Source organism: Centropristis striata, chromosome 23 (genome assembly GCF_030273125.1).
Source record: "Centropristis striata isolate RG_2023a ecotype Rhode Island chromosome 23, C.striata_1.0, whole genome shotgun sequence".
Taxonomy (NCBI): Eukaryota; Metazoa; Chordata; class Actinopteri; order Perciformes; family Serranidae; genus Centropristis; species Centropristis striata.
This window is the reverse complement of record NC_081539.1, coordinates 10572767-10599990: the sequence shown is the minus strand read 5'-3', so window position 1 is coordinate 10599990 and position 27224 is coordinate 10572767. Positions and strand designations below refer to the sequence as shown.

Sequence of the window (27224 nt, the reverse complement as noted above, 5' to 3'; positions counted from 1 at the left end):
AAAAACCCATTTGAAATGAAAAGACTGTACATTACTTTGTCTGGTGACAGTCTGTGTAGAGAAGCTAATCAGTGCGTTGGGGAGCAGGAGATGGCTTTTTTTGGACTGCAGGATTGCAGCAATTCCCTGTCTTTACATTCTGACTGTCTGCATCAGTGCAGTGAATAAAAAAATCAACTTCTTTTAGCTCAGCTGAAGAAAGGTAGGGTTAGTTTAAAACATCTTGTCCATACAGCAGTGGTGGAATGTACACTACCGCTCAAAAGTTTGTAGAAATGTCCTTTTTTTTTTAAAGAAAAGAACATTTTTTTAAAATTTAAATAACAGACATACAGTCTAGACCAGGGGTCAGCAACCTTTACTAACAAAAGAGCCATTGTTGGCCAAAAAAAAAGAGAAAAATGTTGGAACAGAGCCGCAAACCTAAAAACAGGAGGATAAAACAGCCAACTAAATCTGAATCAGCCTACTAACATTACATTAAGTGCAAATGGGAGGCTGAAGAAATATCAAAAGCAAGCCTAGCTAGAGAAACTCTAAACTAGACTTGAAGTAGACTTTTGTAAGCTACGATACCCATTTGAGTTGACTTTTTTTTTTTTTTTACATATTTAATGCCGTATTTTTACAATATGAATACAAAGAATACAAATTGCCTTGGGCCCAAACCAATGATAAATTAAATTAAAATGTAAAGAAATAAATCCCAGGGAGCAACAGATGGCCTGAAGAGCCACTTGTGGTTCGAGAGCTGTGGTTCGCCTACCCCTGGTCTAGACATTGTTAAAGTAGTAAATGACTATTAAAGCTGATTTTCTTATGGAATATCCATTATATATTATATATCAGCAACTAGCACTCTTGTGTTCCAGTGGCACATTGTGTTATTTCACATTTATAGAGTTGAAAGGCTATTTTGTGCTGATTTGAGAAGCAATAAAATGATTCTTCCGCAGGCTAGATGAGTATTTAGAGGTAAAGTTGGAGATTTGTAAAGGTTAAAATGATCATTTCTACTCTTGTCAATGTCTTTACTAAATTTTCGATTCATTTTGTGAATAAAACCGTTTGTTTTCAGGGAAAACAAAACAGACATTTTCTGGGTGCCACAAACTTTTCAGCACTAGTGTACATACAAGTACATTGGTTTACATTATTTAGGTACTTGTACCTTCTAAATTATTTCTATTTTTTATATGTATACTCCACTAAATTTATGAGGTTAATATTGTACTTTTTACTCCACTGCATTTAGGTGACAGCTTTAATTACTTAGCAGAGTCAGACTGTTAACAAACATGCATCTCCATCTGTCCTCCAGCTTCCTCCACAGTCCAAACCCATGCAGCTGAGGTTTAGTTGGTGACTCCTTAATAGCGTAGGAGTAAATGAGAGTGTCAGTGTTTGTCTGTCTCTATGTGTCAGTACTGTGATAGTCTGGTGACCTGAAGGTGAAGGCTGCCTCTCACCCAATGTCAGCTGGGATTGGCTACAACGCCCCTGCGACCCGAGTTTATAATTAGAGTTTAAGGAAAATAGATGAATAACAAAAGCACTAGTATTAGTACTTTATCTTTTATAAAAGCTGAATACTTCAAGTGAAATAATGTATTAATTTGTTTGACCGACATAAACCGAGTCTTCACATTTAAGGAGAGCTCAGATTTGCTGAAATGTGATTTCCTAATTATAATTTAGGAGCAGATGAATCAGAGTGAGAAATATGCAGGATGTCAGCAGGATAAAAACACTGTTGTTTCTTTACTTTGACACTGTCATTTATTTTTTGTATCGTAATAAGGGAGATAAAAAAACACACGTTGCAAGTGACAAATACAAATATACAAACAGGGCTTTTAGTGTCTCCAAACGTTCAATTATGTCAAGGCAAATAGTGATTTTGCCATAATAAGGAGTAATTCAGCATAATACAACTTAAGTCAAAGCCATTTGTGAATCAAGCTTATTTTGAAAAACATTCATAGTAATTACAACTTTTAGTTCATCTGCAAAGATTATGTTAGCAGAATATGTGCATATACCCATTCAGGGCATCTATAGGCAAACTGGTTAGGGGGTCAAGGTTAAAGATCATAGAATACTGTTCAGGTGTGATGGAGGCTCACCTGGGTATTTTGAAAAGGGCTCTCATTGGGTGGAGTTCGGACAGGGGCGGGTCTCCATCTCCAAGCTCTATGGCGGTGATGCCGAGGGACCACACATCACAACGGGCATCGTAGGTTGAGTCCAGCTGCTGCTCACATGCTATTACCTACAGCAGGCAGATGTAAAAAAAAAAAAAACATATTAGCGGCTACATAAATGAGACATGTTTTGTAAGCCAAAAAGCTAAAGTTAGCCATCAACTAACATCATTGTAGAATTATCTCGGGAGGTACAACAGTCTTTGCCCTCAGTGGCTTCAACAATTATTTGATCAGAACATCAATAAAACCTTATTTCTCTAGGCTCTTCATCCCTCAAACAAGAGAAGAACAGAAAAAAGGTCTCGTTTCTTATATATTCATATATGGAAATAAGTGAATGTAGCCTCCAGGTCTGAAATGTGAAGTCAATGCGGAAGTGTCTGCATTATTTCTAATGGCCAGCAGGGGGCGACTCCGCTGGTTGCAAATAGTCCAACTTATATCTTTAATAAATATTTTTTCTAGTGAGTTTATGGTCTCAATCAATAGCTTTTGAAGTCTTCTCCAATATGGCATTATATTCTATTATTATATGGTCCCATTTAGACTAACATTGATGATAAAGTTTGGCATGCTTTCGGCTGTGGCTACCTCATGATTGACAAGTCAGTAACACAGTGTTGTCAGATAAATCCTCTTGTCCAAATAAGGTCACTTCTGGCTTCAAAAAAGCAAGATGGTAACAGCCAAAATATCAAACTCCAGGTCTTTAAAGTGGTAGACAGCAAGTCTTTTACACATTCTGTGTAATACAATACTCCTGGACTAATGTTGGAAAGTCTGGGCCTAATTCCCTATTAGGGAGTCAATATTCATGTATTGTTCTTGATTTTTTTCCCCCAGACATTGCAGACAAACCACACGCTAAACAAACATTTAAGAGAGCTAATGTTATATCAAAGAACCTAATATAGAGCTCAGCCAAAGCTACGGTCTCATCATCATCTGCTGTGGGCAAATATAGTGGACACACACTCACAAAAGCACACACACTCACAGTCTATCATCAGTGTCCTTAGGGCAACATGGTACCCAATCAACAAAATGAATCATCTCTGCGTGGGAGGCAAGTGCACACATAACACACAAACACACACACACAAAAACAGACATTCGCCATTATTGTCGAAGGTCTGAAATCAATATAATTATTCCCAATCCCCAATAGGCATGTACTTACTCTATGTACACAGACAAGAGAGGCAGACAAATCATTGCCAGATCCCTAATAAGACAACCAAAAACACAAGTCTGCACACAAACAAAACACAGAGTCCTTCATTATTCTGTCATACCTCTACATCACAAGCAGAAGGAACAAAAAGCACGGTAAAATCAGTCCTCATGAGGACTATCAAAATATTCCCCAAAACAAAATTGAATACTCTAATACTTCAAATATCAGCAAATACAGTAAAACATAAATATATAAATTTAATCTGAAGTTTTTAACATTGTGCAGATATAAAACAACTTACCCCACAACTGAAATTTACATAACAAGATCGTCTTCAGAAGGTATATTTTCCAGAAAAAACCCCTCAAAACTCAGTGAAAATCTTCTTTTTCTTGTACTAATAAAACTGTAGAGCCTTCTTTACAATCTCACTCCTTACATCAATAAACCTTCCAACCAAAGACTTTCTTGTCCAGAGAGTGAATGTGAAAAACTTTGATGACGAAAATTTTACACAAATGAGATTAAAATCCTTGAGTCCTGACTAAGCAGGTAAGGCAAGTATACTCTAATGCACAATTTGCACAGCATGCAAACCTCATGTAAAAATGTCCATTTTGACTAAACAAAGGGTAAATCAGGGGACGGCATCTACACTTGGAGGACATTTAAAAATAGATGCAGCAGTTGTGGAAGAGTTCAGCCATGGTTTCCCTACAGAGGTTACTGTGGTTCATCTCAGCTAATCTAATCAGCGTTGAGGTTAAGTGTGCAGATGGCTGGTTATAAGATGTATTAAGGTTTTCCTAGAGTGTTGTGGTTTCACTAAAATACATTATAAATGTTTCATAAACCCAAACATGCCTTTACTCTGGTTGACCATGACATTAAAGTTTGCTCTCAGCATGCTGTATCTTAGTATGAAACAAATGAGTTTAAGTAAGCTTCCATAATTGAAGGTCCATGTTCAGTTTTACAGTCTTTGTTCATGGTAACTGTGTGTTTAAGGTTAGGCTATAAAACACTTAAGATTAAGGAGGTGGTAAAGTTGTAATGGCTTAAAATGGGATCTTGTCTTTTATTTCATGCTTTGTCAAAACCTGCTGCCTACATTACTCACAATGCAACTTAATGTTCGGTGGGAAGCTTGGGTGTGTTAAGTGGTAGATAATGTGGGATTTTTTTATTTATTTTTTTAAGATATTTTTTGGGCATTTGTAGCTTTATTGACAGTACAGAGAGTGAAAGGGGGAGACAGAGGGGAAGACATGCAGGAAAGGGCTCCGAGCCGGATTCGAACCCGGGCCGTCCGCCCACAAGGACAATGCCTCTGTGGTATGCGATCTACCAGGTGTGCCACCGGGAACGCCCCGATAATAAAAATTTCTGTCCAGTGACAAAGCATGGTGATGTTAAAACCAGGAGTTGGATGGCACCAAGCAACCAGAAACTTTAAAACTAGAGAACAGTGTTCACATCCTTCTTTCCACGTATCCAGTTCTACTCTTTGAGACCTGTAAACAGACTTTTCTGTGTAAAATTGGGTTTTAGTTCCCCTTAATTGCTGGTCTACGGTATGCGTGAAAATCCCAGGAGATCAGCAGTTTCTGAAATACTCAGAGCAGCCCGTCTGGCACCAACAACCATGTCACATTCAAAGTATTTTGACTTAAAACACCTTTCTTCCCCATTCTGATGCTCATTTTGAACTTCAGCAGCTCGTCTTCACCATGTCAACATGCCTAGATGCATTGAGTTGCTGCCACATGATTGGCTAATTAGATATTTGCGTTAATGAGCAGTTGAACCTTTGTACCTAATAAAGTGGCTGGTGAGTGCATATCTCCTATAGATACACAGAAACTGCAGCTGCTTCCATATTGTATGACTGAAGTGAGAAAAAAACATTTTCAAGCAAAAGTATGTAGATGAATCAGCAGTAAGGATCTTTATACTGTCGCTTACACAGCACAGGAGACAGTTTGGTACCATAAAAAGTAATGGACAAGAGGATCTGGCTATGAACTGGTATAAAATGATCATTTCTGTATAGAGGCTATATGATCTGCTAGTGCACTGAGCTATGATTAGACAGGAGCCGAATGATGGAGGCCGTCCATTCCATTTTTTTTCATGCACATTGTATTTGACAGTGTTATCTCTTTGATGATTATTAACTGTGGCCCACTGGGATCTGCTCCAGGCTAATGTAGTGGAAAGAGATGAGGCTGCGGGAGCATTTATAGGCCACTTTTACTGTACCTCCGGAGCCATCCAGAAGGGAGTTCCCACAGAGGTGTTCCTCCTCAGACGGGTATTTGTCAGCTGGGCTGAAACACCTGCAGGGCAGAGAATATGCAGTTAAGACACTTCAGCCTCGCTCTGAGGACATGCACTCAGTGGAGACAATCTCAGTAACTTCCTTCACATGTTTTTTTTATATTCAGAAACACCAGACTGGCTGGTAAAAGTGATGATCTGTGAAGAGGGAAACAGGGAACAGTAAACAGCGGGGTGCTGCTCAACTGATATGAGGCTGAATGGAGCTCAGAGCTTTCTCGTATCCCACTGATAGAGCTGTCACTGTAGTGACACAGAGACAAACACAAAACACACGCATGCACATGGAGCAATCGTGCTGCAATGTTTTTTGCCTTCAAATGATAGATTGCTTTGAATTACAAATTCTTATGTGACTGCAGGTGATTTTGCACAGGCACTTCAAGAACAACATTTGAATATAATTCAGCCGTAAACAGGCTTTAGCAGCTGGAGATTTCCCCGTCTCGCAGAACAAGATATTCTGAATCCTGAAGTGATTTATGAGCTTTATCTACATATAAAAAATAGGGCAACGTCATGTTGCAACAATCAAGTCAGAGATAATATATTCAGAAAAAATGGGCTGGCAGAGAGAAAGAGAGGAGGGCAGGGATGTGTGGTACAAAGCCTGACAAGGAACATGCTGACCCACAATCGTGACTTCAGTCCAGTCCAGACAAATCAGTGTTACGCTTCACTGTAGTGTATCCCAGGGCTTGCTCAGCTGAAGCAGCAACCAGGACAAAAGCAGAGCCTCGAGACAATAGAGGCTACCAACAAATAAAAGGTGATCTAGCGATGCACGACATGCTGTTTCATAACAATGACAGCATGTTGTGCAAATTTTTTTATGTGAATTTAAATCACAGTCTCTGCAAAATGTAACTATTTTCTATTTCTAATTTCCTGAAAATGTAGCAACAAAATAGCCATCTCTTTTCAAAACATGACACTCATGCAGATGTGTGCTCGGTTTACACAACCTAAATGTATTTCTAGCAGCACCAGCAGTCGTTTCCTGTAAAAGCTCATTTTGTGCAGCTGTTTTTTGACGACTTCATTACTGTCGGTACAGTACAGTAACACACTGCTGCTGCTCTGCTGCTGCTGGTGGGTTAAAGCCAGAGGTGGAGATGAGCAATGCAGAGGAAAACGATTCAGTGGCAAACATCTAAAGGGATTATAACCATGTGCGGGAGGGGATATATGCATAGGGCTGACACAAACGTGTTGTCACCAAAACACAGAACCACCACACAACACCCACAAATAATAAACAGACACACATCTGCTGCAACATGCATGAGGTATATGAGTGTGTGACGATACAGAAACACAAAGAGACCCCTATTAAAGCTCTCACAGACCCTCTCTTTCCAGTACATTAGCCCGGAGTGGAGCCTGGTGGGCCACACTTAATAATCATCACAGAGATAACACTGTCAATTAGAATATTCATGAGAGGCCCATGAACGAACAGCGCCTCTCATTCCTTCCACTGCCTTTTTTTTTTTTTTTGGGTCCATCTCTGCTATTTTGTTACTCTGCTGGTGATGAGTCACTGCGGGGGCTTTATCTCTTCAGCTGCTTAGTGTAGCGTACACCCCTCCACATGAAAAACCATTAATCCCAGCGTGACGCAGTGCCTGCGTGTAGCACCGAGGCAGGCACAAGTCAGCTTCTCTTTTTTTCCGCCGTTTTCGTCACTCTGCAAGTTTTTTCGGGCTATTTCTAAGCCCCTGCTCCCTTTTTTCCCCCTCTTTCCTGATGGCGTCATAACCAATATCTGATAGAAATTTCAGCTGTCAGCGATGTTAAAGGCTTGCAAAGCAGCTATAACAAAAGATTTTAGAGGCCTTTTGTGCGTGCCCTGCACCCGAACCGAGACTATCCACTAAGGGCTTTAATTTCTTTTTTGATTTCTCCCAGATGTTTTAATTGGCAAAGACTTAACTGGAATGTGATAACACAAGAGTCTTATCTGCTCAGTCCGCTGCCACCTTCGTCTCATATGGATGACATGACATTTACGTGGTTTCATGGAAAGCTGACAAATTCAGATTTTTGTATTAAGATGCAAAATTAATGTTGCATGCCCAATGTGATGATGTTCCATTTTTTTTACTAAAACTCCACATGGTACAAATCAGAAATGAAACAAGATTAAGAGTCTTCAGCCAAGCTCGCAGCACTGTCAGGGTTGTATTTATGGCGCAGAAGAGCTAAATGCTAATGTCAGCAAGCTAACATCAACAATGCCAACATGCTGCTGTTTAGCAGGTATATTGTTCGTCCTGTTCACCATTTTAGATTATCGCAGAGCATGCTAACATTAACAATAAACACAAAGTACAGAAACAATCTCTCTCTCTCCTTTGACTTGAAGCTGCCTCACTGTCAACTCCATCTGCTAGCAAACAGCAGATAATTGCCTAAAAGCTGCTGTGTGATGAAATACAGCAACAACAGGGGGAAAGAACACAAAACTAAGTTTTTATAGGCTGAAACTGAACTTTTAAAAGAACAGACATATACTGATGTGAGGCATGAGAAGTGACAATGGGAAAACTAAAATACAGACACTTATGCCTAACATTACAGGTGCAGCAGGCATTTTGTTCTAGTTTTAAGCTTATTTCTGAAAGTTAAGCTAAAGCATATTAACAAGATGTAACTTCTAGAACAATATTATATCTTGTGTCCATCAGCAGTGGTGGAATGTAACTAAGTACATTTACTCAAGTACTGTACTTAAGTATAATTTTGAGGTACTTGTACTTTACTTGAGTATTTCAATGTTATGTAACTTTATACTTCTACTTCACAACATTTTGAGGCAAATATTGTACTTTTTACTTCACTACATTTAGCTGACAGGTTTAGTTACTTTTCAGGTTGAGATTTAACATGAAAAACATGATGCATTCAAAGTGATGATAAACTTTTATAAATAAACCACAAAACAGTATATTAAGTTGTCAAAAAAAAGCCATACCAGACAACAATACAATGCTGCTTACACAAATGAATCAACAATAATAACCTAATAATATATTTAGAATGTATAGAACAATCTGAATGGGTTCATTCTGCATAATGAGTATAATGATACTTTAAGTATAGTTTGATGCCAATACTTTTGTACTTTTACTTCAGTAAGTTTTGAATGCAGGACTTTTACTTATAGTGGAGTGATTTCACAGTGTGGTATCAGTACTTCTACTAAAGTAAGGGATCTGAATACTTCTTCCAACACTGTTCACCAGAGATGTGATCATAAGTTTCTTGCAAATTCAGCCTGAAAAAGCATTAAAAAATGACTAGTTGATGACGACCAAGACGACCAATTAGTGGACTAATTGCCTAAGAGGGGGCAGCCCTAAACGTCACTGCAGTTTCATGCAGTGTGTCAGCTGCCTACGCTCTATCTGCAGTGGAAAATGAAATGAAGAAAAGCATCTGGTACCAAAAGCGAGTCAAGTCAAACTATACAGTGGAAATTAGACGCAAGATGTCCCTTATCTTTAATTAGTCCACAGTTGAGCACTCAGTATTGAGTTCCTTTCATTATAAACCCCACTGTTTACTGTCACTAAGATAATGTTGCTTATTTTACCTTCCATCCTCTCGTGCATTTGTTTTGAAGAGACAAGAGCAGATAGCAGTAAATATGCTAAAATGTAGGTTGAAACTTTTGTGGTCGATGGTCCGATTGCTTTACAGCAATTACTCTTAGGTTGTCAAAATTAATGTGGAAATGATTTATTGGTGATAATGCTGCAACTTTAAATGTAATTACTTCCTGTCTGGGTTTCAGGAGCTCCTCACTGAACAATGTGGTGAACAAAGAGTCGAAACTTGCACTGTTTTTTTGTAATGCATTTCTACTCAGGAACGGATCCACAGATACCGTACCTGTTCTATCTTAGAGATTCATTACGAGTTCAGCCAAGGAAACAATAAATACCAGATAAGAGGTTCAAGAGAAAACAAAATCTCTATATCAAAACAACAACAGCTTAATATTTGTGATGCCTCGATTGTAAAGAAAACAAATAGTCTCATATGTGCATATCTTCTGTGAGACCTTTCATGATTTACATAAAACTCTAATAACAGTGAAAGTTTGTTCTTACAGGATTTTCTTTTATTTGTAACAAAACTAGTAAGTCAGCCATGTTTCAAGTGTATTTAGATTTATTTATACATATATGAGTTCTATACTTACTCAGTTATTTGCATTATTTAACACTGTTTCAACGTGATGTTGGAATTTTGAGGAAACCTGTCAACTCAAGCACCTATAACGTTAACGTTAATTTGATAATTCAGATTTGTATGATGTGTCATGCACGATTATGTATGTAACTAGTTCAAAACCTACTTGACCTCAAAAGCAAAACACTGTAAGAAGCTTTGTTCCAAAGTTAGATTTAACTCAGTACACAGGACAATTTCCCCATGAAATTTTTATTATTTCATATTTCCAAACATTTCATATCTTTTGTATAACTCCTAAATAAATATTTGAGGCAATATCTTCATTTTCCTTTTTTTTTAATCTTATTCCAAGAAAGCCTAAAATATGCTTTTTTGATATTTACCTGCAGATATGTAACAGCCACTCTTATCAAGAGGGACTTATGCTGCATAACCAGTTCAGTGTCCTTCTCAAGGACTCTTCTGGTAGCTCAAGTGGCTGTAGATGGACACACAGTGCAGCTCTGTCCTGTGACGTTACAGCAGTTAAAGCAACATGCAATGCTTTCGCTTTTCTATTGTAAAAGCTTTTTCCTTGTCTGTGGACTTCTCTATTGTTTACCGTTTTAATAATTGAATTCTCAAACTCCATTAATTTCATAAAGTAAAAGTTGACAAGACAACTAACTACTTTAAATATTTTGAAATTTCACACCAAAAGAGATGTACGGTGGCCCTGAGAGTTCACAGCGCTGCAACTTAAGAAAACACATGCAAATACACAAAACACAAGCATATTGAGAAAACATCTTCATCAATTTAACAACACAAGCACAGCATTTAGAAAACACGCTGCAAAGACCACAACACAACAGAAGTGTTTCCAGAGGACACTTAAAAGTGATGCACACGTCTGGCCACGCTTGTGATATTATCAGGTTATTTCAAGATAATGATAATTTCAAGTTGTAACGTTTTAATGATCATAGTGTGCTAACCTTAGTGGCCAATCATAGCGTGCTAACATTAGCCAACGATCAATAGCGTACTAGCGTTAGCGGGCTAGCAAGACCAAAACCAAGTTGGTGCCGTTAAGAGAGACCAACTAAAACGTGTGTCATTCATTTATTTGATTAGTTTAACTGCAATGTGATTGATACGGGCTAGCGGGCTAACGCTATATATCACGTTATAACATAAAAATATCATTATCTTGAAATGCTGTGATAATATCACAAGCGTGTCCAGACGTGTGCATCACTTTTAAGTGTCCTCTGGAAACACTTCTGTTGTGTTGTGCCCTATTTGTAGCACTTTTTCTTATTGTGTTGTGTTGTGGTCTTTGCAGCGTGTTTTCTAAATGCTGCGCTTGTCATGTCAAATAGATAAAGATGTTTTTCTCAATTTGCTTTGTGTTTTATGTATTTGCATGTGTTTTCTTAAGGTGCAGCGCTGTGAGCTCTCAGGGCAACCGTAGAGAGGACACTTTTGCAGCACCTTTTAGAAAGAAGATAGATTAAACAAGTTTTATCGCACTCTGTTTCCACATTACGACTTAAAGCTCATGAATGCACCAAAGATGGTCAAACAACTTTGTAGCTCTGGTGGAGGTCTGAGCTCTCTGTGTGTCATCCTAGTTTTCTGTTAAAGTACACAAATTATTCGATTTTTGTATCTAATCTAGGCTCTGTTGAGTCACACCAGCGTAGCATTAGTGCCGGTCCCAAGCCCGGATAAATAGCGAGGGCTGAGCAGGAAGAACATCCGGCGTAAAAATTTTGCCAATTCAAATATGCGGATCAAGGATATAGAAGACGGATAATCCGCTGTAGCAACCCTTAACGGGAAAATGCCGAAAGAAGTCAAAGAAGAAGATTAGATTTTTGTATCTATTTACAACCTTTTCCTGTATATCACTTATTTGTCAGTTGTATCTTTACAGTAAACCTCCAAGGACCACGAGCTAGCCTGTAAAGGTTGCTATTAAAGACATTGTAATTGTGCCTGTTGAGAATCTGTGACAGCCTTGTGAGGAGGAAGAAGCTGCTCTGAATGAAAACGGTGGCCCTGCTTCATATTAGCTACTTCACATTCACATATTAAGTGATTCCATTAATACCTCCCCTCCTCCTCCTTATATAAGAGCTGTGCACTTTGTGCTGCATGCGTCGCAAAAAAAGGCTTTTAAGAGAGGCCCACAATTAGCAGACTAAATGCAAACCTACACACATGTTGAGTGGGGATTTTATTTGTAATGAAAACAGGCAGCTGGTTTTTTTCAGCCCCTGAAGAAAACAGGGGTGAGTCATCCCCTGGAAATACTCCCAATCACTTTTCCTATCGTGAGCCTTCAATCCAAGAACTATGGCTGTGCTGCTCCGAGTGCCTCATTTGGTTAAGAAAACCCAAAAGCAAATCAGTGCAAACTCTGAGTGAATAGCAACAATGTCCGCTGCTGTCTGCCGGAGAATGTAAAAGATAGCCTGTAATGGAAAAGTATAATCGACTGCCACCTTGTCGGGTTGTGTAAACGTATTCCAACCTCTCAAGGAAACTAATTAGTGGCACAATTTATTTGGCAAGCAGCTGAAGGTAATGGATTTGACCCTCTTCTGTTAAATAGAGCCATAACATGATTTTCACTGATTATAGGAGGATAGTACAAAAAAGCAACATTGTCAAAGCTGGTCCAGGCCTTGAAAATTAATTTTATTCTGTACATGCACACATACACAAATCATTTGGTGCATATCACTTTAAAAGTAAACATGCCCTTCATTTTTTTTCTACCTGCACCAATTATTTTTTATTCTTGAGTGTATTTACTTGTTTGACAATCTTGCCACAATTTAACATCAGAAGAGAGAGGTTTTTTTCATGGAAATATGTATAAAAGTATCAAAATGTATCATCAACAGGATTTTATATTCATTTTATTATTTATTATATATTTATTTTGAGTCACTAAGACACAAGTTATTGGAAGTAATTGGGAAAAGGAATCTGGAGTTTTCTTTATTAATATATAATATATATTATATAAAATAGAAAAAGCGCTAAAACTTCATATGAAGAGGTGTGTCAAGTGTAATGATACATTATGGTATTAAATTTGAGACGCATAACATGAAAGTGTTGGGGAAAAAAGCCATTTTCGATGGATGGATGGATGGATGGATGGATGGATGGATGGATGGATGGATGGATGGATGGATGGATGGATGGATGGATGGATGGATGGATGGATGGATGGATGGATGGATGGATGGATGGATGGATGGATGGATGGATGGATGGATGGATAGATAGATAGATAGATAGATAGATAGATAGATAGATAGATAGATAGATAGATAGATAGATAGATAGATAGATAGATAGATAGATAGATAGATAGATAGATAGATAGATAGATAGATAGATAGATAGATAGATAGATAGATAGATAGATAGATAGATAGATAGATAGATGGATGGATGCAAAAAGAAACACATTGCTTACCAAAGTCCACAAGTTTGACCCCTCCATGTGTCGTCAACAGGATGTTGTTGCCTTTGACGTCACGGTGGATGGTCTTGTTGATGTGCAGGTGCTGGAGGCCCTGTGGGGAAAAAAAAAAAAAGGTTAACAGCTTTTTCTGACAAGCACCTGCCTCCAAAATGATCCCGTTTAAGCCCTTTTCATTGGAGCAACATATTCAGTGGGTGGTTGTTCTAATGAACTCTACAGCTCAGCATTGTCTCCCCCCGTGCACATTCAAAGGGATACACTTACCATGAGGGCCTCATGCAAGATGTAACCAATAATGGCTTCATCCATCCTGTCTCCCCTCTTCAGCATGCCTTTAGCCAGATCTGTCACAGAGCCACCGTTGCAGAGCTGCAACAGAAAAACCAACAAAGAAAAAAGAATAATGAGCAAAAGCCCCACATGAGTCAGCACTTATAGCTGAGCTTATACAATATGCTGAAATCTGGGGCATCTGAGATATTCGGAAAAAATTTCACGCAGAGAAACAGCAGAGGATGAAAAAGTTTTGATCACAAGATTTCACACAGAGAGGAAAAAGAGATGCTGGAGGTAATTCTGTCAATCTTTAGCTGCTTATCTTTCTAAAGGCAGCTTAGCGAGAGGTGAAAATCGTGCCCGCGAGGAGAAAGCAGGCTTTAATCTACCCTGCGATGACTAAGCAGGGTAAATATTAAACATCTTAAAATGAATTACATCCTCTTATGTTTTCAGACAATGCCGCCATTTATTTCAGAAATTATGCCATTTATAGGACTGCATTTCATACAAACAGAAGATTAAATGGACTTTGTCTTCTTCACATACAGAAAAAATATTGGATTCCATGTGTTTATGTGTGTTTTCTTATGGTATACTGCATCTAGATTTGGACTCTGCTGTCAATAGCAATCCCTCTTGGAAAATTACAGAAAATTACCCAGTAGGTTGCCTTGGCAACAATGATAACCCTTAATTTGGGCCTTTTATTTAGGAGATGCCAGAGGTACATGGGAAATAAAAAGCTCAGAAGATGTCAGTCACAGTGCTGCTGGTGAACAGAAATTGTAGATTCATGCATATGAGCACAGTTTGTAAACAAAAGACTTGAGTGGTAAAAGATATCATCTAGAGATGCATTAAACATACAAACGCCTCTTTTTCCATTTGTTTTGACTGAATTTCAACCCCACATCTTTAGTCCTAAATGCACGGCAAAACATTTTGTGTCAGACAGGAAATTTCCATCATATTCATCATATTTTTATGTATTAAACACTTGTTCTTGTATAATTACACCAATTTCCTGCACTTGTAAACTGAAAGCTTAATTAGGCAAAAGACGTGCAGTGGTGTGTGGTTAATATTTAGGATAAGAATCAGTCCCCTGCAGCGATCATAATAAGAGATTGAGCAGCAAATATCAGAAACGGTTACTTGTAAATAACCAGAGCTTTAACGCAAATATAGTATTTTGCAGTTTAAATTCAAAATGACAGGGCATTGTATACAACGGGGGGTATAGTGCATTATTTATGTCCCCAAAATGGTCGGGGGAATGGTACAATTTGACAAAAACGTTGCATAGTGGAACTAGATAGAAAAGTTATGCATTATGGCTCTATGAATACGTTCTGCAGTCGTGACAAAAAAGTGCTGACTGATACAATAGTAGCATCATAACACAGACATAATATTTGCAGCTGTGTGCACAAATCTCCAAATAGGGACCCATTATGCTTCCACCCACGGGGCTTGATTGCCTTTGCACATATTTTGTGCAATATAACTGTTTCAATACAACTTACTGCAGCTAATTGAGCTAACCGCAGGAAGCTACAAATTGCTACTTGCACTTACAACTTACAGCAAACCCATTTTAAAGAACAAAACACATATTTTAGTGATGCAAATACATATTATTGTCATAACTGATAATTATTTTGACTCTTTCTCAATTAGTTGATTACCAGTTCAGCCTAAAACAGACTTATTTTGTCCAAACAACAGTTTAAAACATGAAAAAGGATAACACATTTGATCTAGAATGATAGAAAAGCAGCAAATTGTCACATTTGAGAAGCTGTGATTAATAAATGTGTGTATGAAATGGCTTTTTTGCTCAATAAAAGATTTAATAGATTGTATCAATATCCACCAGTCTTGTGTGTCTGTTAATTGTTTCAGCTCGGGTCTGCTTGGTTTTAGAAGGCACTTAAATGAATCATGACTTTGTCATAATTGTCCCTTTTCTATGTTGGAACATCAGAAATATTCTGAACAAGATCTTGTAACACAGGCCCCTCGACACAAACATGTTAAAAAGCCCCAATCCCTCCTATGTAATAGCTACAGCCTCGACAAACAACAAAGTCATTTTAAGTCTCTTTGTATTAATTTGGTTTCATTGCAGTTGTTTTGTCTCCCTTGCATCTTTTTTTCAGGCTGTTCTCATCAACCATTTGAAGGTATTCCTATGAATTTCATACACTGAAAATTGGAGTGACATTTACTTTAAAAAAGCTAGGCAAGTTTTTCCATACAGAAAGTGTTTGTAATCTTTACTCAGGCTGTTTCTAAGTAATATTTATTTAATAGAACCACTTTTTTTTTTAAATGAAAATACACAAGTAAATTATAGATTCACTGATGTCCATCAATTGCATTTTACTTGGAAATATAAACTAATTAAGCCAATGAACTGGTTTAATGAATATTACTTGGAACGAATGATTCAATTTACATACAAAACTGACGACACATAATAACAAACAATCACTAAATAATGCACAACGTGAAAAACTGCTATTTTAAAGTTAAAGCACTGAATTTATATTTATTTGTAGAATTTATATAGATGATTGAAATAATAATTACAGGGCCCCAATTTTTTTTTTCAGTGTAGATATCCCACAAAATTCCATCAGATTATGTTGCATATAGACACATTAAGGGGCGGGCAGGATGGGAGGTGGATGGCTAAAATGAGTGATTGTGTCCCATTAATGCTTCATTTGAAACTTCTTTACTTATGTTCTAGGTCACAGATGTAACAGCTTCCAGTAGTTCCAGTGATTTCAAGCCTAACCCTGTTGTTTTTTCATAACCTTAAACAAAACCACATTTCCTTACATTAAGTAGTTCCACATCACAGCGTTATCTACTTGCAAACCCCTAATTTGTTGGATATCATATGAACTGTGTTGAAAAAGTTTTTGTCAGAAATCTACCAAACTCCTGATGGAACTTTGCTTTTTGTGACAATTTAGCATCTCCTAGTGTTCAATTTCAGCCTCTTCTCCCGTCAAAAACGTCAATATAGGTTGTGTGTACAGGCAGCGAACAACGAGCGATATTGACGTATCCCACCGACTGTTGCAATGTGTCCGCTGCCAACTTGCTGATGCAGTAGCAATTAACACCAAAGCTAATTTAAAACAACCGACTTTCACCCAGCAGATCGGGGTTTGCGTCCGGTGTGAAGACAACTGTAAACCATATTTAACTGAAGTTATGTTTTTGAACATAACTTACTTTTTTTATGTAACTTGCGGTAGTCACGTGACTCTTCTACTTCACTTCCGACCTTACGTCCATTTATTTACTGTTTAAACTGTCTTTTATAACATCTTACCAGGAAGTTTATTGCCCTAAACCTAGGTCAGTGGTTTTACAACATAAATCCTCAGAAACTGCAGCCTTTTCTACAACCACGGACCGTACGTGTGTGCTATTTTTAGAACGCAAGCCGCGATACGTACCTACATGCCGTAATTTGTGGTACTGACACACAACCTGTTCTGCCGTTTATGTTGGAGAACTTGTCAATTTATATCTCCTTGTGGTCATTTTGTATCTATTTTGGTCATTTAACATTTCTTTGTGGTTGTTTTCAGTCTTTGCTGTCATTTTGAATCTCTTTGTAGTAGTTTTGGGTCTCTTTGTACATAGCAGTTGTGCATCTCTTTGCATATTATTGCAGTAGTTTGACTGACTTGTCCAACAGGAAGTCACTTATGACATAAGAGGACCCCATGAGGGCTTGTTCCTGGTAGACCCATTCAGTAATCTCTCCATGCAGCAGACTCTGAGAGTGAAGCAAGTCTTTGACCTTGACTAAGCAACGGCATAAGTTTTTCAACGCCGTGCCTCGTGTCTGTTTTCTATCCGCCCATCAATCTACCTATCCATCAGGAGCCCAGAGAGCTGTTGCAGAGTGGATGGCATGTATCTCAGCTGCCACATGGGGAGCTTAATCACTCCTGCTCTCTGCTATCAGACGTGCAGACAAACTGCAGTTAAGCAGAGAATACCGCCGAGGCTTTCACAGTCAGCACGGCGCTCTGACAACGAGCCGCGCCTGACGTCAGTCCACATCACCGCTGCCATATCACCTGTCATCATTAAATTACACGGGGCAGACAGACAAATCCATATTAATGAGAGGTCCGCTGCCCTAGATTTAGCAGAGCTAAACGTTCGAGCGCTCACCTTAGCCACAGTGCCCACTTCCAGAAAGTGATGCTCGACATGAACATTAATTATTTGACATGTGGTGAAGACTCAAACCTCTGCAGAGTGGAAACGATATATGAAACTTCAGGCCCGGTTTGATTTAAATCTAGTCTAGATTAAACCAGATTTCCTAACCTTTGGGCGCAGATATTTAAACACAACTGGTGTTAGGGCTCTCTTCTCTAACTTCTACACAAAAGACCAACTCCCAATGATTTGCATCACACCATTAAACTATGATGGTGATTGTAAAAGTCAGTGGGGAAACACAAAGCAGATGAAGAGATAATAGCTTAATCCATTATATCCAGGTACAAAGAAATGGGAAATGAACTCTTCACTAAATCCTGTCCCTCTTGATAACTATTACTACGCCTGTCAAGCTTTTGCACCCGGCAAGTCAATATGGTCTTTTCAGTGACATCAGTGAGTGATATTCCAATGGAAATAATAGCAAATTTCTCTAACAATAGTCCTGAAATATCTCAGCGAAGTAGACAGAAAGTGCCGTCAGAGTTTTTGAATGAAAAGGTCATTAAAGAAGAGCGACAGTAAGTGAACATTAAGTTCATACTCTGAAACTTTATTGAAAACTTTTAGTTGATGCTAGGGATGGGCATTTGGAAGATACCTGCCAACTCGAGCATCTATAACTTTAACGATCAATTCATTGATTTATCGCTGTTTTTATACATACTCCTACTATGCAAAAGCCTGTTTTGATAACAGACAATTTTATTTTGAAAGGATGAAAAGAGACTTCCTATCGATCATATAACTAACTCAACTGAGATTAAAATGTAAAGATAACGTCAAGGAGTTCAATGTTTATGTTTTAGCTCCTGAAGAGGCATGAGGTTAGTTTTCACAGTAAACCTGCATATTTAAGTGTGTTATTTGTTTAAATAACTTTTTGATAAATGAAACCTAGTAATTCATGCTAACAAGGTTTGATACAGTAAGCTAGTTTTGCTCAAATTAATACTCTTGTATTTCTGTGTGTTTTATAATTGTGATTACTACTTTCAGTTTACAAACTGTAGCTTTATCCAACTTTATTCTCAGCTCATTGGTTTATTGACGTACGGCCGCAGAACTGAATGCTTGGCTGTGTTTCAGTTCAGTGAGTACTGATACGCAGTCAGAGATAAAATCAAAATTAAAAAATACACAGATAGATTAAAAATTCACTTGATCGACCAAGTTCTTAACAACCATTAATCGTTCATCGATTACTTATTCCCATCCCCAGTTGATGCCATTAGCAACATCTGTCGAGGCCAACAAATCAGCTTGCGACTCATTCACATGAAGCCGAGCACAAATGAAACTGCAGACCTGGAGCCGTTTGCAGATTTACAGGCAACTACAAAAGCAACTGAGAGAGAGTTGTTTGGAAGATGAGGACGGTGTATCAGCGTTGCTCCACTGTTGCAAGGTCACATTATGTGAATGTAAACTCCTACATGCTAATGCACATTTGACAGCATCACTCATATGTGCCGATCACCAGGACAACGAAAGAGAAAAACAGCCTTTTAGTGGGGTGGCATAGCTCAATATATCATAACAATTGTTTATTTTGTGATAAAAACACCAAATTTGGGGAATAAAACTGGATATTGGGCCATCACAATCTCAGACCCTGGTTGCCGTGGCAGCCATTTTTTTCAAAATGGCTACAAGCAGTTGGTTAAACATTCCTTTCCCATTGGACCCACGTGCAATAATGGACATAATCTAGATCCTATAACCCTGAGAAGCAAATAAAATACTCACTCACACTTTTACAGAACTTCACAAAGTAATTGGTTATCTCATTATATAATAATGTTATTATATTGTGCTGTGAATAAGTAAAAACTGTCAGATTTTTTGTGCAATTTTTGTCAGATGGTGGATGCTAGAGCAAATGTGGAACAGATGATTTTTTAAAAGTAATCAGTTCTCACTTAAATATGTCTTATGAACTTTATTTTAGCATGTTTTTTCAGGCTTTTTCGCCAGCTGCCAACAAATCATCACCATGAAGCAAAATAATGTTAAAATAGAAAGGCAACAACACCTCCACTGCTGGGAAAATAAGACTAATAACTCTAAGTAATTATATTATTGCTAAAAAAAAATATTAAAACAGTTGCCTTATATGCATTTTCCACCACAGATTTTCTTAAAATCTAAATAGAAACCGTGAATATAAAAGGTCTGTTAAGATAAACGTCTGCCGTCTTCATCTTGAATGTCACGTGAGTTTCATTTTCACTACTATCAACTGTCAATTTTCAAAGAAACAAACTGAATACATTGAATACTGAGCGGGATATTCTCCATTACAAATGAGGTCAGGTGCTTGTTTAGTCATGTAAATGAACTTAGTTGATCAAAGACGAGTAAAAGAAGTGGATGAAACAAATGTAAAGATGAAACGGTGAGGAGGAACACAGGTGCTGACTTTTTTACGTTTCCCCGCAAATATAAATCAATATTATATTTCCTGTTGTACGTATGGAGTCACATCGTGTCTGCAGCACTGAACAATAAGCATGTCCCTGTGTGTGCTACACTCTGGATTGTCTCCAGAGAAAAACACTCCTATTGTTACTGCGGGCTTATCGTTTACACAGGCATAATAGCAGAGGTGTCTACTTTCTGGCACCATTTATTCAAAAGTCCAAACACGGATTGGAATAACATTTTAAACCTCATTGTCAATTAATGACTGTAGAGGTTGGGGTGTGAGGGCAGGACGGGTCTGACAGAGACTAATGGAGGTAAATGAAGGCCGCAGAGGTTTATTTCTGACTTTTAGAAGGTGAATGACAAAAAACAATGTGGGACAATGAGAGAGGACGAACAGAAGGGTGAAAAAAAATCAATTTCTCTGGTTAAAATGGAGATTTTTGGAAGAAGCCTGCCAACGAACAATTAACCGATTAATCACTATGTTTTTATACAGGTGCATCTCAATAAATTAGAATATCATGGAAAAGTCCATTTCCAGTAGTTCAAGTCATATAGCACAAGAATTGAGTGCATATAGATGGACATGCTTTTCAGAGGCCAACATTTCCATATTAAACATACTTTTTAAAATTGGTCTTTTGTAATATTAAAAAAAAATTGAGATAGTGAATTTTAGGTAAATGTAAGCTATAACCATTATAATTTGGAGAAATTAAATAAATTAAGATATGACATGTTTCATTCTGTGTGTAATGGATCTATATAATGTGTTATTTCCACTTTTTGAATTGAATTACTGACAATAAATAAACTTTTCTATGATATTCTAATTTATTAATATGCACCTGTACTCTAATATGTAAAAACACATGCATGCATGGGCAAAATTAAATATATATAAATACTATACAATGCAAAGGCTGTTTTGATAACAGACACTTTTATTTTGAAAGGATGAAAAGAGACTTCCTGTCGATCGTAAAACTAACTCACGTGAGATTATACTGGAAAGATAACGTCAAGGAGTTTTTATGTTTTAGCCCCCGAAGAGGCATGAGGTTAGTTTTCACAGTAATCTTGCACATTTATGTGTGTTTTGTGTTTAAATAAGTTTTCATGCTGGCAAGGTTTGATACAGTAAGCTAGTTTTGCTCAAGTTAATACAGTTGCTAATGTAAGACTGGACAGTGGTTGTTCTAGGGAGGGACTTAGAGAATAACATTTTTGCTCCATGATAAAAAATGTAGCCTTTTAATGTCAAATATGCACCTTCATTATAGAGTACACTACTACAATTACTCTATACTCCTATTTCTGTGTGTTTTATCATTGTTATTGAGCTTTATCCAACTTAATTTTCAGCTTATTGGCTTATTGACGTATGGTCGCAGAACTGAACGCTCAGCCGTGTTTTAGTTCAGTGAGTACTGATACGCAGTCAGAGATAAAATTAAATAAAAAAAACAGATTGATTAAAAATTCCATGTGATCGAAGTCATCTTCAGTTTGCCTCTACAAGCTTTGCATACTTTGGTTTCTTCCATGTGCTGTTTGACAAACTCTGCCTCTGCTGTCACACGGCTTGTTATTCAGGAATGATTCTTTTCAGCTACTCTACCATAAAGGTATGTTTAATGTAGTGCTACAAAGACAGTTTGACAAGTTCTTCCATCTCCGCACAGAAACTGAAACTCTTGAAGATGCCAACGCAATTTGGGTCCCGATGAAAGCCCTTCATGCTCACTTACTCCTTTCATTTCCTTCTGACTGAACGCATTAATTTTTTAGATATTTGCAGAGTTTTTCCTGCATATGACTCTGTTATCATCACAGTTCACAGTTGGTCTCTACATGCTGTCTCTGTAACTCTGATGCATTGAACCCCAAACAACATCCTGATGTAGAACTCAAAATCTGGTTTACATACACAACAGCACTAGAGATACTCTCTGTCCACACTGAATCTGTTAAAATCAGACTTCTACGTCATGTAAACAAACCATCAGCTATTAGCTCTGGAGTGGAAACTTAGAACTTAAAAGATGGGTTGTCAGCCTACTTGATACCTTCCTACGATTATAATTTTTAGCAACAAAAAAAAGTTTTATATTGTGTTTTTTAATGGAAATTACATGCAATAAAGATAACTGCTAGTAGGTTGTTCAGATCCCTGGCCGCCTCCCTCCAGCCAGCTGCCACCTTATTTAACTGTTATCATAGAAATAAGCATGTAGCTTACAGATAACTCGTCATTTCAGCCTTTTGGATGAACCATTCCTCATCCATTGCTGCACTTTTAATGACCTCTGCCACATGCACAAAGAGTTTCAGAGTCTTTGCTGTGACACTCCGATAGTGTTTCTGTTTTTAATCATGATATTTACAGATTTGTTAAAAAAGGGATGATGTCTGAGGTGTGAAAATATATTTAAAACAAGTGATATGTTTTCTGCGAAGTAACTTAAATTATTGAGTTGGTGACAAGAGAGCTCAGCAGCTTTTGGCCAAGTGTAAAAATCAGCTTTTCCATGTAATAGTTACCCTTTTATTACTTCTACTAGTAGCATTGTTACCAATGGTAGTAACAATGAAGCAGTAGTAAAAGGACTAGAAGTTAAATTATATGAACAACCCTTTTAAGTTAGAGTTAAATATCCAATATAGGCACAAAGTACAGTTTCAATTTGGCACTAGTTTATTTTTGCATAATGGAAGATGGGCTACATGTTTAAGACAGACTTTTAAAGGTTGCACTAATCACTGGCCTTCCTTTAACAGGCTATCTGGGCTCACAAATGAAATGCACATCCAAATCAGGTTTTTTAGTTCCAATTAGAGAATAAAAGTCGCTCCATCATCGCTATCTTTGAAGTACGTTTGAGCTCTCTGGGAGCAGAATTAGGCCGTCATACATGAAAGCTTGCTCATTTCTGCCCACATCCGCTATCATAAAGGAGCACACTACAGAGGCAGAGCCAAAAGCTCGCGGACCCCAATGAGGGGCTAACAAAGTAAAGGATGCAATTTGTATGTATTCTGTTCATAATGAGCAGTGTGCTGTCAGCGCGGGGCAGAGAAAGGCTCCTCTCAGCAGAGCTAAAGGATGGAAAATTACAGTTTAGAAAGGAGGGACAGTAACCATGGTGAATGACCACCTCACTGCCTGCTTTCCTGTCTCTCCGCTGCTCAAAGCCCATGTGCATCTACTTCAGAGCACACACACACACACAGCCACACACAGCCACTTGCTAAACTGTCAGGCAGTGATTTCAGCCTCAGGATTAGCCACCAGATTTGGACTGCTGGCTGCAGATTTTTGCAAGTGAAATGTTGAAAAGGGATATGCAAACCATGGTGGAACCAGGGAGTAAACAAAGTAGCAAAGCTGAGTGAACTCGCCTCACACCAGATTTGTATTTTGCACAAGAAATGAATCCTGGCAGAAGAAAACAACATGATATAAACCTTGATTAATTACAGTGCAAATAAAAAGCTATGATACCAGATGAAAGTGTTTCTCTGTGGTCTGATTATTCAGCATCTTGGATCACACTTGATATAGGAGCAAAGTAATTGCAGGGTCCTCTGCAAAGGTCAGGAGGAAGGACGGCGATGAAAAGGGAAAGAAACACAAGCTGGAGAGGTGAAAACTATCTACTGGGTTAGCATAACACTGCTACTGTTGATGCAAAGCCCACTGAGCTTGGATTACAGAAATATGGACACTGTGTTCCTGCACTGCTGTAACTGATAATGGAGGAAGGAGCAGCACAATGTGGAACACTGTTGATAGATATTTCTTTTTAAGGTGCAGTCAGAAATGGTTTCTTTGTGGAAAGCAAAATAAATGCCATATAATTACAGGGTGTACTGGATATGCAAGGTGCACACAAATAAAAATATCCCTTTTCATATCCTACCCTTATATCCATATTTTTTTAAATTTCTCCTCCGTGTTTGATGGGCTGGGGAACTGGATATTTTTATTTTTTTATCAATTTATGCAATGCTATTTTTGTTGCTGTTATTTTATATTTATTCCTAAAAATAATAAAATGTTTGCAATATCCAAAGCAGTGATGCAAAACTAAAATGAAATACTTACACACAGCTAAGTGCTGGCGTTAGCATGCTAACATGCTATTGTTTTAGCAGCGGATTTCTACCGTGGGTGCTATCACAGTTAAGCATTTTAATTAACGTTTCAAGTAGCACTTAACACTTAGAACAGCTGAGACTGAAGGTGACACCATTAGTTTGCAGATATTACATGGCCATAAACAAAAGTAGTTACAGAAAAATTAATATTTTGACTTGAGGGTGATGCTAGAAAAGTCAAATCACAAAAGTTCTATTTCGTTTGTTTGTTAGTTCCTAACCCATTTAAAACACCAAAGTCACACAATAAGACAAAAACTAGCCGACCTGTGAGGTAAAATTGCTGTTTTTCTCAATGGAGTTCGGCAGCTTCAGTTACCCTGTCATTTTTAGAGTAAAGCTAATATAAATAAGGTGGAAAATAGCTGTCAAGACATTTTCCTTTTAACCAAAAATAACAACCTGCTGGTGATGCCTGAAGGAAAATTAAGGGGTCACCAGAGTCTGTAGGATTTAATCTCTGGGCACTATGAAAATATTATTGGTATGAAGTTTCACTGAAAACCTAAAATGCCAAATGCAGAGTAGCCAGAGAATCACCAAAATATTATCGGGATTGCTCATCTGGGAAACATGGTTGTCTACGACCAACTAATCTAAGAGCCATGGCAATAGCATGACTAAAAATGTTACATTACATCACACCTTTAGCACCATAGCTGTGTCACTTTATATGCATTCTTACTTATCATCCCTCCTCAAGCTTGCTGACCATGTTTACCAGATGTTTCAAGGTTTCTTCTTCTCTCTATCAAAGCAGGAACACAAATTACACGCTCAAGAAAGTGTTTGACCCCACAAACACGCTCCCTCCTCTGAGGTTGACCTCCATTACATATTTGTCTGGAGGGTGACATTTGAAAAGGGCTACAGTGGGCAGTGAAATATGAAAGACGGAGAACGGGGGAGCTGGAGGTTTTTTTTTTAGATGTACAGAAAGCTGCAGCAAGGTCATCTTCAACTTTCGTGAATTCATACCTGCATCCAGCTATGCGTGCATGTCAGCAGTATAGTATGGCAAAGTGTGTCATGTGTTAATACATGTTGTAGTAAAATCTGTCAAAAATGACAAAAAAAAATTGCCATATTTTATGATGTCCAAATTTGAAGAAAAGAAAAAAAAACACCATAGGATGGCAAAACATTTGAAAATGGTCATACATTTTAAAATACCTCGAAATGCTTAAAATGGTTGTATTATAGCGTGTTGATACATATTACAGTAAATATGTCCAATCGGATGTAGGTGACTATCCACTATGCTGTGGGAGATTTAGAAAGGTGTAATGTAGCTATTTATTCTTTATTTAAATGGCCAAAAGTTGTCTGACAATTTGGACATAATCTGTCCAAAAATAACAGAAAATCACCATATTTTAGGATGTCCAAAAATTGAAAATAAACAAACAAACCCCACCATACTATAGTATATCAAAAAATGTCACAAAACACTAAAAATGGCCTTATTATAGTCTGTTGATACATTTCATAGCACAATAAATCCAAATATGACCAAGAAACCCCACCATATTATAGGATGTCCAAAACTTGGGGGGAAAAAGGCCATAAATAGGCTGCACAATGAATTGGAATATTTAAAATATGGACTCGCAATATCAGGCAAAAGAATCACAATTTAAGAAATACTGAAGCCAAAGTGAGCTGGTGCAAGAGAGCAAACTGAAATGTAGAAATGTTAAAGTTCAAAATCCACTATTTTGTATTCACTTGCTAGTTTAAATCAAATTGCACCTCAAAAAATGTAGAATCCTTTCCACAAATTTGTGGCGTGCTCCAACCTGCACTAGTACAGAACAAACTAATAGACTGCGACAGCCCCTGTAAACAGAAATCCCTGCTCTGCTGCTCTCAGCAGGGTGGCCACGTCACGCGAACATCCACCCCCAACGCATCTATGGAGTTGGCCTGAGACCGAATCCCTCCAGGTGGTCTATAAGTAAACTCCTAGACTGCCCGGGCTGGCTTAAACTGTTACATAATCCCTGCAGATTTTGTCACCACTGCATATACCTGGCCAGACATGCTGTGTGATGTCGAACCAGACCTTTAATCTGCACTTTAATGCTCTATGTCTGCACGATGCACTCACAGTATACAGGTGAATGCTATTTACGGTCACAGTCAAATGTAAGGGTTGTGGGAAACATATAATGGCGTTCCTATACAAATAAAACCAGTGGTCCTACCTCCAGAACGAGCCACAACTGGTCTCCACACTTCACATCCTTCTTGTAGTACATCCCGTAGAATTTGACAACGTTGGCATGGTCTGAAAGAGCTTTGAGGATGTTGTACTCTGCTTCAATCTCCTCATCAATATCCTAAAAAAAAAATGACAAAGATTGGTAAAAAGGCACACATATGAAGTCATTTTTGTACATTTATTAATCGTATTGTTCTAATGGTAATGATACCAGTTCTCTTGATTAAAGAATACGTTTTAGTCCAGTTCTTGGTGAGAATTACTTGTAGATGAGAAGATTTATAGCACTCTTTCAACAGAGAGGGGTGTCAATCTTCTTGTCTGAGCCAAGAAAACGAATGAGCATTTACACACTCTGTTGCTGTTCTGTAGGAAAATTTATGATATATATTTAATGACTTTAATGTGGACGAAAAGGGCAAATCAGGACATCTTAACTACATAAATTAT

At 37.9% G+C, this 27224-nt stretch overlaps 1 protein-coding gene across 1 annotated transcript in view; it reads right to left on the bottom strand.

Moving 5' to 3' along the window:
• Window positions 1-27224, bottom strand: part of myo3a (myosin IIIA) — a 95340-nt gene that overhangs the window by 53104 nt on the left and 15012 nt on the right. The window contains exons 3-7 of the mRNA XM_059327431.1: window positions 26758-26892; window positions 13682-13786; window positions 13409-13508; window positions 5647-5723; window positions 2127-2272 (exon numbers count right to left, since the gene is read on the bottom strand). Coding sequence (XP_059183414.1) covers window positions 2127-2272; window positions 5647-5723; window positions 13409-13508; window positions 13682-13786; window positions 26758-26892 — 563 coding nt within the window. The remainder of the gene's footprint in view (window positions 1-2126; window positions 2273-5646; window positions 5724-13408; window positions 13509-13681; window positions 13787-26757; window positions 26893-27224) is intronic.